The sequence below is a fragment of the Lepidochelys kempii genome, chromosome 5, assembly GCF_965140285.1.
Source record: "Lepidochelys kempii isolate rLepKem1 chromosome 5, rLepKem1.hap1, whole genome shotgun sequence".
NCBI classification, from domain to species: Eukaryota; Metazoa; Chordata; order Testudines; family Cheloniidae; genus Lepidochelys; species Lepidochelys kempii.
Window position 1 is genome coordinate 28,042,662 of NC_136384.1, and position 14,661 is coordinate 28,057,322.

At 40.1% G+C, this 14,661-nt stretch overlaps 1 protein-coding gene across 2 annotated transcripts in view; it reads right to left on the minus strand.

The window, feature by feature from the left end:
* FYB1 (FYN binding protein 1) overlaps window positions 1-14,661 on the minus strand; it is a 118,000-nt gene that overhangs the window by 69,395 nt on the left and 33,944 nt on the right. For both annotated transcript variants that reach the window (XM_073343826.2, XM_073343825.2), the window contains exon 2: window positions 128-1,295. In XM_073343826.2, the coding sequence (XP_073199927.1) occupies window positions 128-1,295 (1,168 nt within the window). The remainder of the gene's footprint in view (window positions 1-127; window positions 1,296-14,661) is intronic.

Here is a 14,661-nt window from a genome sequence, read left to right on the forward strand (position 1 = left end):
AATGAAAGGCTTAAGTGGGATTGGCGTGATGCACAGGCCTTACACTGTCCTGAACACCATGGGAAATTTTACCCTAATTAATTAAGTAGTAAATCAATACATAAAATAAGATAAAAAAAGGACTCACTGTCTCTTGCACTATTTTTTCGGAATCTTTCCAGCTCCACAGTTGGGGGTCTGCTGGGCTTTTGGGGAGGCTGGCCCAATTTAAATAATGGAGGTAATGCTTTGCGCTTGGGAGTTGTAGAATTCTTGTCTCCCTCTTCTCTCTCACGGAAGCTGCCCAATGGTCCTCCTGCAGCAAGCTTGGCAGTTGGCTTGAGGAATTTAGGAGGAGTTGGACCAGAATCTTCCTGATTAATTTTACTGAGGAAAATATTCTTGGCGACCCCCGATCTATTATCTTCAGTCTTTTCTTCAACATTTTTTGGGACCTGTCCTGCATAAGCAAGAGAGCTTGGGGTGCTCCGATTACCAATAGATTTCAGAGTCACAGTAGGAAAATGACCACCTGGGGAATCGGTTCCATTACTGCTGTTTTCTGCTGTTTCCTTTGGTAATTTAAATGAATGTATTTTTGGTTTTGGGCCTAGAGAGCCTGAAGATCCCTTAGTCAGAAAAGCATGTCTATTGGAAATATCTTCGTGGTGGGAGACATCAGGATTTAGAGAAGGTTTTTGCCCAAGGGGTGGTTTAGGGAAAAGAGGCTTGGGGTCATTTTCTTGTGATGCAGCAATGAACTTTTCTTTAACCCCAGCTAGTTTGGGGAATGCTGGTTTTGGCTCACTCTCTTGTGATGCAGAATTAAAATTCGGCTTAGGTCCTGGCGGCTTTATGTCATTCTCCTGGGCAGTAGAGCTAAGGAACTTGTTTACAGAAGGTTTTGGAAACATAGGCTTGGGTTCTTCTTTTGACAGTTCAGTGGCTTTAGGACCCAGATATTTAGGGACTCCAGCTTTTCCATCAGCTTCTCTGTTAGCTGCATTAACTGGAGACCCGAACTTGTGTGCCACAGGGTTATGTTTCAGATAGGGAGGTTTTGGATCCCTTTCTGTTTTATCTTCAATAGAAGGTTTTACTCCAAATGACGGTTTAGGAGATGCAGACTTGTGAAAGGTATTGGGACCTGAAGGAGGACTGGTAAATTTCTCAAGTGCAGCTTTCCTTGCCTGTAGTCCTGAAGATGAAGGTTGTCCTGGGATTTTGAAGGGTTGATTGCTAACCGAAATGTCCTCTGATGGGTTGTTACCAGTGTTAAATTTCGCCATGAGGGACTTCACATCTGCCTTGCCATTCTACAGCCAGAAAGAACAAAAAAAGAAAGAGCAGCAAGTGAGAAGTCTTAGTTGCAATGTTCACATATACTGTACTTTAAAGGGTTTCCTGGTCTGAGGCTTGCAGCACTACTGATTGGTTGGGGAGATATTGTGACATATCTTCCTGTATGGCTAAAGAAGTTGAGTGTTTTGTTATATCTTTGCCGTGGTTAAACATTTTTTCAGAGTTTTCAGTTCAGACATTTTTTTTTGCTGAGTGGTTCTGTAGCTACTGTGCTGTTATTGTAATCTCTGTTCTTCTTTTCTTTTTATTTGCAGAAACTGGAAGTGCCACATTATACATAAACCTCTCCTTAATTCTGTAAATAACATCGCTAAATAAAAATTAGGCTCATCAGTCAGATTAAGCTGGTTTAGGGCCCAGATAATATACATAGTGTTATCTTGCCAACGATTTTGTGTTAACTGGAACTCTCTGGGATTTTGTTTTTTCAGTTTTCCTTCCCCCTCCTTTTTTCTCCCCTCCCCTCCCCTTTCTCTATTTTTTCTTTTCTATTTTGCCACTGAAAAAGGGGGACGGATGAGGTGGGGAGGAAACCGAGGGACAAAATGGGCGGGGAGGGGTTGAAATACTGTATACACCAAACTGGGGTTTTTTCCTCCTGCTTTCTTGAAAAAAATTAGAAAGAAAAAGCAAACCCAACCCCCATGCATACCAAAAACATTTTGTTTTGGTGAAGATTTCTGATTGTTAAAAAGCCCAGGTTTTGTTTGTTTATTTTATCAACTCTGCTCAGCACCTTGCAGGATCAAGCCCCAGATGTGAAATGAGCACAAATGCATGACACACATAGGCCATACTATACTGAAGGTTCTATGTAATTCTGGAAAAGGAGGAAGCAATGAGTGAACTGCCTTATCTCACACCCCTTTTTCTACCCCAGATCCTGGCACTGGGGGTAAGATTCAATCTCCGAGAAGTCTATATCAAGGATACCCTTGGAAAGAATGGCTCATGAGAGACTGTCTCCTAAAACATACTTGCTACAGCAAATATGGGGGCATATGCTACCAGATGTGCAGACTATTTGAAATGGGAACTGTTTTGTTTGCGCATTCGGTTATCACCATTTATTAGCCTCAAAGTTAAAGTGCAGCGTTTACCATTCTAAAATGTGGGGTGATGTGTGAGTTGTCTGCAAACAAAGGAATATCACTGCACAGAACAATACAGCATAACTTCCGTAGCGAGGCAAAGGGCTGAACAAAACTCAGAATTTTTGAAGGAGATAGAAGAGTTACCTATGTGCAGTTTGTTCTCTCACCCTCAATAACGGTGGGCAGTAGAACAGTTTTCTTTAGATTCACACTGTGCTAGTTATGTTTAATTCTGATAATAAATTAACCTACATGCACAACACACACTGAATCAGGGTTATCCACTGCTTTTGCCTATCATGTTATTGCAATGAATTAGATGAACTGTTTATGAATCATTCTAGCTAGGTATTTCTGGATTTAGTTTTTCTGCATTTCTCCCCTATCCTTTTAATGGCATCAGACATTTAGTCATTCCACACAGTTTATATACTGTACTGTGCAGTCACTTAAATAATACAGAAAGTGAACTAATGTGGGTGTTGTTTAAGAATATAGATAGACAAACTTCAGCCTTAAAGCACCCCATTGTTATCTCTGTACAGCTCTCTTGCTTATGCAGGAAAGGGAGGAAGTTCACATTCCCTAGAGATAATACCTGGTTTAAACTAACTACTATGAACATGCGTGTAGTTACCAGACTAAAAGCTTCAACGAGCACTGATTTGCTCAATGGAAAGAGAAATTAATATCAGAGCCACAAATAGAACCCAGGCGTTCTGGCTCCCCGGTCTCTGTCCTCACTACACTTTTTAATATTGCCCTATTTATGTCACAATACACATATTTTAAAAACTTTGCAATAGAATCCTAGCAATCAGAGATGTGGCCATTTACACACGTAGCAATTCACACGTGGCCATTTAAATTGATCCCTATAATCATACCGTGTTAAATGACAGTAATGTGAAGCTCACAGATACGAGCCGGTCACAGAATCTTACCATAGCTCTTTCCAACAGGTGTTGGAAATCTGGCTGCTAATAAAAAAGCTTTTTCTGTTTAAATCTGAGGTCTTGATGAAATAAAATTTCTGGAGCATCTTTTATTAAAAAGACAAACCATATGGAAAAAAATTCCAAATCCTACCAAACTGAGGCCGAGATGAATTGCTGCAAATAAACTCCTTGTAAATCGAAGATAAGAATGTAAGAATGGCTATACTGGGTCAGACCAATGGTCCATCTAGCTCAGTATTCTGTATTCAGAAAATGGCCAATGCCAGGTGCTTCAGGGGGAAGATACAATACTTCTGCCTTCCATAGTACACCTTCAGTGGAAGGATGTTTTCAATGGCAGGATAACAGTATTTGCCATATTCCATCTGATTTAAATAATACAGATTATTTTGGTTTGCATTATTCATGGTAATTTGTTCTCATATTATTTGGGCACAGTGCTTTGCTAATTCCCTTTGTGAGTCTTCTGGGTCTTTGCAATAGGCAGCACTTACTACATTTATATATGCTTTCAAAACGTAATAAATCATTCACCTAACAGAATCAAAGGACTGGAAGGGACCTTGGGAGGTCATCTAGTCCAGTCCCCTACACTCATGGCAGGACTAAGTATTATCTAGACCATTCCTGACAGGTATTTGTCTAACCTGCTCTTAAAAATTTCCAATGATGGAGATTACACAACCTCACTAGGCAATTTATTCCAGTGCTTAACCACCCTTACAGTTAGGAAGTGTTTCCTAAAGTCCAACCTAAACTTCCCTTTCTGCAATTTAAGCCCATTGCTTCTTGTCCTATCCTCAGAGGTTCAGAAGAACATTTTTTCTCCCTCCTCCTTGTAACAACCTTTTATGTACTTGAAAACTGTTATCATGTCTCCTCTCAGTCTTCTCTTTTCCAGACTAAACAAACCCAATTTTTTCAATCTTCTCTCATAGGTCATGTTTTCTAGACCTTTAATCATTTTTGTTGCTCTTCTCTGTCCACATCTTTCCTGAAATGTGGTGCCCAGAACTGGACACAATACTCCAGTTGAGGCCTACTCAGAGCAGAGTAAAGCGGAAGAATTACTTCTCAGATCTTGCTTACAACGCTCCTGCTAATACCTCCCAGAATGATGTTCGCTTTTTTTGCAACAGTATTACACTGTTGACTCATATTTAGCTTATGGTCCACTATAACCCCCAGATCCCTTTCCGCAGTACTCCTTCCTAGGCAGTCATTTCCCATTTTGTATGTGTGCAACTGAATGTTCCTTGATAAGGGGAGTACTTTGTGTTTGTCCTTATTTCATCCTATTTATATAGACTATTTCTCCAGTTTGTCCAGATCATTTGGAATTTTAATCTTGCAACCCCTCCCAGTTTGGTATTGTCTGCAAACTTTATAAGTATACTCTCTATACCATTATCTAAATCATTGATGAAGATATTGAATAGAACTGGACCCAGAACTGATCCCTGTAGGACCGCACTTGTGATGCCCTTCCAACGTGACTGTGAACCGCTGATAACTACTCTCTGAGAATGGTTTTCCAACCAGTTTTGTACCCACCTTATAGTAACTCCCTCTAGGTTGCATTTTCCGAGTTTGTTTATGAGAAGGTCACGTGAGACAGTATCAAAAGCTTTACTAAAGTTGAGATACACCACATCTACCACTTCCCCCCATCCACAAGGCTTGTTATCCTGTCAAAGAAATCTATCAGGTTGGTTTGACATGATTTGTTCTTGATAAATCCATTTTGACTGTTACTTAACACCTTATTATCCTCTATATTTTTGCAAATTGATTGCTTAATTATTTTCTCCATTATCTTTCCAGGAACAGAAGTTAAGCCAAGTTAACATATGGCTACAGTAATATTTTCACTATGGGCTTCATCCAAAGCCCATTGGATTCAGAGAGTCTTTTCATGGATTTCACTGAGCTTTTGATCAAATTCAACATGTCTTCATAACCTCATGTATAATTTTTTCTTTCACATTATCAAAGCTAAAAGAACCCAAACCAGCAAATCAGATTCAGTATTCAATACATCGAGAACAAATAAACGTAATAGAATAGTACGTGTTTGCTCTGTGGGAAACCAAAACTTTCCCTTTATACATGCATTAGAAAATTAGGTACTCAGCTGTGTCCTCATTCCAACTCTGAAACACAATGGCTATCAATTGAAAAATGGAAGGGAATATCCTGAAACCCTTTCAATAATTTAACTAAATACACTAGGGGACTGTGAAGTGCTGAGCTCCTCCCCTAAGGTGTTGGGTGCTCCTGCCTCCTGCTGAATTCATTAGAGGTTGGGGGAATTCAGCACCTTGCATAATAGGTCCTTCCATCTGTAAACTCTACCCTGGAGTTCTATTGTGCTTTGAACAAACAAGCATTCTTACCCTCTTCATACATGAATGCAAGCTCTGCAAAGAGAAGAGAGAGTGGTGACTGAGCATGTGCAGCAAGGAGACACAATTAACTATATGTCCTTTCTTACTTGTTTTTAGTAGTCAAGGTAACAGAACAAGAATCTTTTTCTCTTTGATTTTTTATTATGATTTCAAGTTGTGGAGGCCTTGTTTGTTATTCCTACTTGGGCTGTCAAGCGATTAAAAAAATTAATCACGATTAATCGCGTGAACAATAGAATACCATTTATTTTAAATATTATGAGATGTTTACTACATTTTCAAATATATTAATTTCAATTACAATGCAGAATACAAAGTGTACAGTGCTCACTTTATATTTATTTTTGATTACAGATATTTGCACTGTAAAAAATAAAAAAATTGTATTTTTCAATTCACCTCATACAAGTACTGTAGTGCAATCTCTTTACCATGAAAGTTGAACTTACAAATGTAGAATTATGTAAAAAAACCAACTGCATTCAAAAATAAAACAATGTAAAACTTTAGCACCTACAAGTCCACTCAGTCCTACTTCTTGGTCAGCCAATCACTCAGACAAACAAAGTTGGTTACAATTTGCAGGAGATAATGCTGCCTGCTTCTTGTTTACAGCGTCACCTGAAAGTGAGAACAGGCATTCACATGGCACTGTTGTAGCCGGCATTGCAAGGTATTTATATGCCAGATACGCTAAACATTCGTATGCCCCTTCATGCTTCAGCCACCACTCCAGAGGACATGCTTCCATATTGATGATGCTCGTTAAAAAAAAAATGTGTCAATTAAATTTGTGACTGAACTCCTTCAGGGGGAGGATTGTATGTCTCCTGCTGTGTTTTTCCCACATTCTGCATATATTTCATGTTATAGCAGTCTCTGATGATGACCTAGCATATGTTCATTTTAAGAACACTTTCACAGCAGATTTGACAAAACACAAAGAAGATACCAATGTGAGATTTCTAAAAATAGTTACAGCACTCAACCCAAAGTTTAAGAATCTGAAGTGCCGTCAAAAATCTGAGAGGGACGAGGTATGGAGCATGCTTTTAGAAGTCTTAAAAGAGCAACATTCTGATGCGGAAACTACAGAACCCAAACCACCAAAAAAGAAAATCAACCTTCTGCTGGTGGCATCTGACTCAGATGATGAAAATAAACATGTGTCGGTCCACACTGCTTTGGATCATTATCAAGCAGAACCCATCATCAGCATGGAAGCATGTCCTCTGGAATGGTGGTTGAAGCATGAAGGGATATATGAATCTTTAGCGCATCTGGCACATAAATATCTTGCAACGCCAGCTACAACAATGCCGTGCAAATGCCGGTTCTCATTTGCAGGTGATATTGTAAATAAGAAGCAGGCAGCAGTATCTCCTGTCAATGTAAACAAACTTGTTTTGTCTTAGCGATTGGCAGAATAAGAAGTAGGACTGAGGGGCCTTGTAGGTTCTAAGATTTTACACTGTTTTGTTTTTGAGTGCAGTTATGTAACCAAAAAAAAATAAATCTGCATTTGTAAGTTACACTTTCACAATAAAGAGCTTTCACTTCAGTACTTGTATGAGGTGAACTGAAAAATACTATTTCTTTTATCATTTTTAAAGTGCATATATTTGTAATAAAAATATTACACTGTGAGCACTGTGCACTTTGTATTCTGTGTTGTAATTGAAATCAATATTGAAAATGTAGAAAAACATCCAAAAATATTTAATAAATTTCAATTGGTATTCTATTGTTAGAAGTGTAATTAATTTTTTTTAATCATGATTAATTTTTTGAGTTAATCGCGTGAGTTAACCGTGATTAATTAACAGCCCTAATTTCTACCTTGAGGGCCAAATTCTGGCCCCTTGTGCACTCCTTGACAGGCCAGGTGGTGCACTGGAATCTCTGTGGGGACTAGGCCAGATACAAAATCTTCTTCATTCTTCCCCGGCCATGGAGTAGTCACCATATTTAGTGTGCTTCTTCCTCCAAAGGGGACAATGGCAACCTATTCTGGTGACCACATGTTTGTGCAGAAAGCTGCAAACAGTATGTTGCAGTTAGTGATATGGGCACTGGAAAAGACTCTGAAATTAGATTCAGTTTGAATAAATACCCAGATGTTTGGGTGCCTCGTATTCAAACCTGTTGGAGGAGACGGTCTCATGTGACCAGAGTTTAGATTTTTTACAATCTAGCAGGAAATACAATGAGAAGTATTTTGGCCTTTCAGCATCCACTCCCAGTCAGAAACAGTAAAATAATGAGGGGGGAAAAACATACCCATGGTTTTCTAACTTCAGAAAAGATTTGATGTGAATGTGCTGAGAATAGGTAGCAACTGTGATTTTATCCAGACTAGATGGTCCAATCCTAGCTGCATTTCTCACATAGCCCAGTCTCTGGCTCCCACGGTCTTGATGCTGCAAGGAGCTTTGTATGGGCAAAACCCTATACCAGCACAGACTCCTATTGTCTTCAACAGAGCTCCACACCAGCTCTGGGGCCCACTTGCATGGAGTGCCTTATAGGACCAGGGCTTAATTTAATCTTGGTGTAAGCAGGTGCAACTCGCTATTAAATTTAGTGTAAGTGTGCCACGTTACTTCAGGCCAGAATGCAGCCCAAAAGCAACAAAGCTAATGGGCCCAATTCCAATCTCATTGAAATTATTAGGAACTATGCAACTGTACTTAAGTGGGAGCGTGGTTTGGCCCCGAGAAATGATTTGTGCTCCATATACGCATCACATATACTCCATATACACTCACACTTTCCACTCTCTTTAATGCAAAGAGATCATTTCACTTTAACTTCCTCTTGTGGGTGTTCTTTTTCAAGCAAACAGCAGCACTGGATCAATCAACAAAGGAACAAAGTAATTTTGCTCCGAGCAAACGAGCACACACATGGGCATGCCCCCTTCCCTCAAGAGAGATACCAATCTTTACACAAAGCATAAGAAACACCCAGTTCTCATGAAAAATACATACAAACCTGACTTATAAAGGCAAAGCCATTTCCTCATTCTGGATACATTTTCCACCAGTGACAGCTTCTCTTCCACCTGCCATGTCTCTGTAACAGCTGGGGGAAGTTAGGGGCCATAATCAGAGCTTCTAAGAAGATCGAAACTCTGCAAAGGACTGAGGTCTGGTTGAGTTTGCAGAAGGCTTCATCAGTTGGATTTATGAGAAAACAATAATGGCATCAATTATAGGAGAAAAGCAATGTACTCCAGCATGTTTCATTACTTAATGAAAGAGCTGCAGCAGCTGCTAGCCACTGAGGGAAGTGAGACAGGTCAAATAAGGAACTGGATAGTAACAGTCCAGGAAAACTGGCATTGAAAGTGATAGAAAAATATAGATCTGAAAATTATTTTGCAAAATTCAGTCGTGATCCCTGGGAGGTCCTGGTGTCTTTTGCCTCCATTGAAGTCAAAGGGAGTGGAGAATGTTCAGTCACTTGGTGAACATGCCAGTACTTTTCAGGGTGGCTGAGCGACCGTTTTCTTCTCTTGGCTATCACTCTCTCAACATAGGGGCTGCAAGACTGCCACCATGCAGTGTTCTCCTTTCAGAGGAAATAACTATCGTCTCTCTTTCCTTTCCCTTGGGCACTGTTGTAATAACTGGGCTCTAGTTGACCTACCCAAATTGTAAACTCAACAGCTGGAGAGTGGGAGAAAGTCCACAAAATGTTGCAATAACCTGTAATAATAAATGTTGATGGAAAAGGTATAAAAGGACAGATTTCACCCATTCAAACAGGGCTACTGATACAACTTAAGGACTGTGTTAAGATCATTATTGGTAAACGAGATTGGAATAAAAAATTAATGGAGCAAAATTGAAAGCATTGGAAATAATGCCTAATTCGTGAACAAAATAATGAGAGGATGGGCTATTCCAACCACCAATCTGCTCCTTTGGGGTTCTCAGAGAAGCAGACTCTAGGGATCAGAATGGAATAGAATTGTGGGGGATTCTTTGGGGATAGCCCAACAGACTTCTGTTTTGCCCCAGAAACTCTGTCCTCCATCGGTGAGCCTCAAATATCAGTATGTCTAGATCAGCACATGGCTGAGGATGCCAGACCATCATCTCTGTATCAGTGAGGACTCCAGCCTGACACATGAGGGACCCTGCTCTGTCTTCCCTTTTCTCTTGTGTCCCTTTTTGTTACTACCATCTGCTTCCAGTCCTCTTTCACTATCTTTTGGCTTTTCACCCGATTCACTATGGCATGGCATCAGCGTGACCGGATGAAATGGCCCATCCAGTTTGCCCAGACTCAGAAGGACCAGTGAAGGAGAGGGACCTAACCAGATCAGCCAGTCTCTTCACCTCAGCTTCACTCCATATCTGTCCCTCTTACCCTCTTTACCTCAGTCACCCACCTCCTTCCCTTCCCTTTTCTTTTCTGTCCATTTAGCTGATTCTCTCGTAAGTAACATCCTTCTTCCACAAAAAAAAAGTGGAACTAACATGGCCATTGGTTATCATCATATTGTTCATTCTGCTTGTGCATTATATCCCGTCTCTCACCCTGTGTCTGTCTTGTCTATTTGGATTGTAAATGGGTCCTCATTCTTAGTTGGCCCTTACACACTACGCTAATAAACTTGATTATTAATAAACTAATAAAAATAGATGACATCCCAGACCAGGGAAATGAGCCAGGGTCAAGAGCAACAACTGTCATGGCCAACCTGCCATCCTACAATGTCCATCCATCACTGAACAGCAACTTTGTATCCTAAGAACATCAACAAAAGCTGTATTCTGCCCCCTCCATCTCTCCTTTTTTGTGCATGCCAGTTTTGTCAAAAGCAGGAAGAGTAACTACTATTTACAGCTGCCAACTCAAAATTCAACAGCTTTTATCTCCATTTAGGACAGAGGTTCTCAAATTGGGGGTTGGGACCCCTCAGGGGGTCGCAAGACTATTACATGGGGGGTCGCGAGCGGTCAGCCTCCAATCCAAACCCCGCTTTGCCTCCAGCATTTATAATGGTGTAAAATATATAAACAAAATGTTTTTAATTTATAAGGGGGGTTGCATTCAGAGGCTTGCTGTGTGAAAGGGATCACCAGTACAATAGTTTGAGAACCACTAATTTAGAAGTATCAGCTGACAAAATAAGAGTCTCTCTCTCTCTCTCTCTCTCTCTCTCTCAAAAAGTGGTTTTGATTAAGTTTGTTTTACATAACCACTCGATTTCAAAAAGCTTTTTAAAAAATTCTTCTTTTTCTTTCTCGTGTATCCTAATCAATATTTTTTTTCAAATTTTGGCATGAATTTTCTAGTGTTTCTAGTTTGCCATGGGACTAAGCAGGTCGAAATCTCTGTACTCAAAATCCCAAATTATGTTTGACTGGTTAGTGTTGTAGTGATAGGGCTTGTTAACCCCTTGGACTTTCTGGAGCCATCTATTCCATCAGAATTAACACAACAGCCCTGTCTTCCCAAGCACTGAAAGCTATGGACCCCCACCATTACTTTCAAAGGATTTTATGCTAGCAAACAAGATCCTATGTAGTTTCAAGGAGATTTAGTTCAAGTTTTGGTCCAATGAATAAAAATGGTATTATTAGGAATAATAAATCACCACAAAGTCGCTTCCTTGGCCAGTTACAAACAGGGAAGATCCTTAAACTGATATCTCATTCCAGGCTACCATAAAAAAAACCCCAACTAAAAACAACCACAACACAACACGCATAAGAAAAACCAACCAAATACAAAGAACGCTTAAGAAAATGCAAGGAAAGAAATCACTGGTCACAACCATAACATACCACTTGAGGTCAATATTTCTGTTAATCTTCAAGATGTAAGGTTTTTTTGAATCAGGGTGACTTTTAGTAAAGTCAGGAAATTACACAATGTGCATTTTTCAGAGAGAGAAGGGGCAATTTTGTGGCTCTTAAGTCTTGTGGTAGGTCTGCTTTGAGGTCTGTAAACAACGTATCATATTGTGCCGTGATCTGTTCTGCTCTCCATCTAGCTCAATTAACGCTCCCAAGAATAAGAGATTTTATTGAGGCAACTGGTATCGAATGTGCCTTTCTTCTCCTGGAATTCTGTAAAGTCATTTATAAAATAAACATACATGACATTTACAAGCATTCCGTTCTCCAATAATTTGGCAAAGACAGAAAAACTGGCAGTCTTCATGCTCTCTCAGTGCTGCAGAATCACAGTTTCACCTCCATTGTGGCCTTGCTATCTCTGTCTGTGCGCTCAGGAATCCATGCACAGAAGCGCTGAACCTGGCAGAAGGTTGCAGAATAAAACCTACTGGGGATTCCATTAGCTCAAGATTCCAATCAACAAAGAAGCCTTCCCTCTCTAATACTTACAGGATATTGGGCAAGAAGTGTAGGAGAAAAGGAACTAAAATGTGTTTATTCAGACTTCTGCTGCTGCCATCGGCAATATTCTCCATGTGATATCCGAAAGAAAGTGAGTGGCAGTTATACATTTAGCTCAGGAATCAGAAACAGAGCCTGCACCCCAGGAAGTCAGGGTGCATTTTACAGGATCTGGCCCTTTCCATGCCATGATTAATGAAACACAGGTGGAAATTCTTTCTTTAGCTTTTGTTTTAAAAGATTTTTTTAAAATTTTGCTACTGGTAAACATTGCTGCCAGAGTTTGCATACAGCATCAGCCCTAAGCAAATCTTGGGATGATCAAAGAAAGACCTGCTCTTTGCAACTCTGATAAGACTGTTTTTGGTTTTCATCTTTGTCACACAATGCAGAAGAGTAGAGTAAAAACAGCCCTGATTGCTATAATGCTGCTAAGAGAGTATACCTTATAACCAAAGAATGTAATTTAGTCGGAATCACAATCTATACAGTGAACTTGCAGTGAAATTGCCCACTTTCAACGTTTGCAACAGATCACTAGATTATTTACAGTCAAAAATGGTGTTCAAATGCTTCAGGGGGCCATTTTACAACTGCCACAGCCTTCCAGTTCTTGTGGCTTTCCACTCAGTTCTCTGGTGTCACTGTGGCATTTACTGGTGAGTGATTTGGGGCACTTTTAGCAGGCACGTGAGACCTGCAGCTTTGAAAAGAGTCTCAAGATCTTTTTTCCTTTGCTTTCCAGCACTCTCAACAGTGCAAGGAAACTGCTCCACGACCAAAATACCCACACAAAATGATTCAGGCTTCCAGTAAAACAGACATATCACTCCGAAGACAGTAATGCCTGTTTGTGCCATCCCGGTCACTGTGTATAGATTGGCTCATTTGTGTGCCTGCCTGTTACACATTGACAAGTTGATTTAATGCAGTCCATACTGACTTCCTATCCCCAGTGTAGTGGTTTGTTAATATTCCTGTACACATCAGCCACCTCTATAACATGAGGTATATTCTGTGTTTCCAAGCATTTACTTAGTTGATCACCTTCCTGTGCCTTGGAAAAAAAGTTTTTTTAAAAAAGAAAAATAAACAAGTCAGCAGTAAAAAGGCAAAAACCCCAGGAAAAATAGTAAGTTCCCTCATAGAGCTTCCATAGGATGAATGGTGGCCTGGCCTGCTTGTCTGCCCTTTCATTTGCTCACATCAAACATCACAGACAATTGTCCCCTTCTCTTATTGTATTTTGAGGGTTGGACATTCTCAGTAGAGGGAATTCCTTTAGCTTTGGAATTCACTGCCCACCAGAGTCGGGATCTTGTCACTTTTAGGGCACGATGAAGCACAAATCTCCTTGCTCCTGCTTATTCCTAACAGTTGGTGACATCCGGTCTCCTGGCTGGTTATCCCTTAAACTTGGTCCCTCAGCAAGTGGGTATTAGTTGAGAGGGGGAAAGGAGGGGAGCACTGTGCCTAATTTGGGAAGTGTTGCACTGTATGTAACCAGTATCATGAAGCTATGGTGATGGACACCTGTAAATAATCAATAAATAACCAGCAGGAGAATGCATAAAGTGTCTAAGCAAGAGCAAAGTCCCCTTAATACAGTTTTCTCCTGAAGTTCTCTTGCTCCTTCTGACCACTATGGCAGTACTTCAGCCTCCTAGTCCTAGGCCAGGGACCAAAGATGAGATGTCAGGTACCCTGTCAGGCAGCCAAGTAGCTCCTGCCTGCCCTCTGAGATTTAATGCCATTTGCGGATGTAGTGCTTCCAAAAGTTTGAATGTCTATAAATTACAGTACAAAGATGGTGAATTAACATACCAACAATAACCAGCCCTGTTACGCTGCTCCTGGAAGGCAAGAATTCTAGGAATGATTTCTCATCTATTCCCATTCTCCCAGAACAGGTAATGGCTCAGATATCCCAATACCAATCCTATTAGGGAATCATTTTAGGAAATACCAAAATCTTCAGTGTGTACTTGCAGCTTTTGAGTACAGACAAGCTTTTCCTTGTGTTTACCAGCACAATACAAAAGGAGAACAAGGCATCAGCCAACATTTCCTTCAGCGATCATGCACCTTATCTTTGCCTCCACAGACGGGAATAGATTTCCTGAACAACATGCTATTAAAGCTCCATTCAGCTGCCATTTTAAAGTGCTTTGAGTAGTGTAGTTCTGAATTGATAATTAGCACATTAAATTATTATGGAAGAACTGAGCAAAGCTCTGATGTCCACAGGTAGAACTGGGCCATAGGTATTGTATTGTTATGAGCGGGATTAAATCTTGTTACAGATTAAGTTTAAAACCTTGTTTACACTGATGTGTGAGCATGCCCTTTATTTAATATTGCTGTAAGAGACAGTACTTAAGAGACCACACCTAAAACAAGGTCTAATAGGCCTGGTCTACACTAACGAGGTAAGTTGATCTAACTTATTCTAGTTATATTACATAAGTTACATAATTTAAGT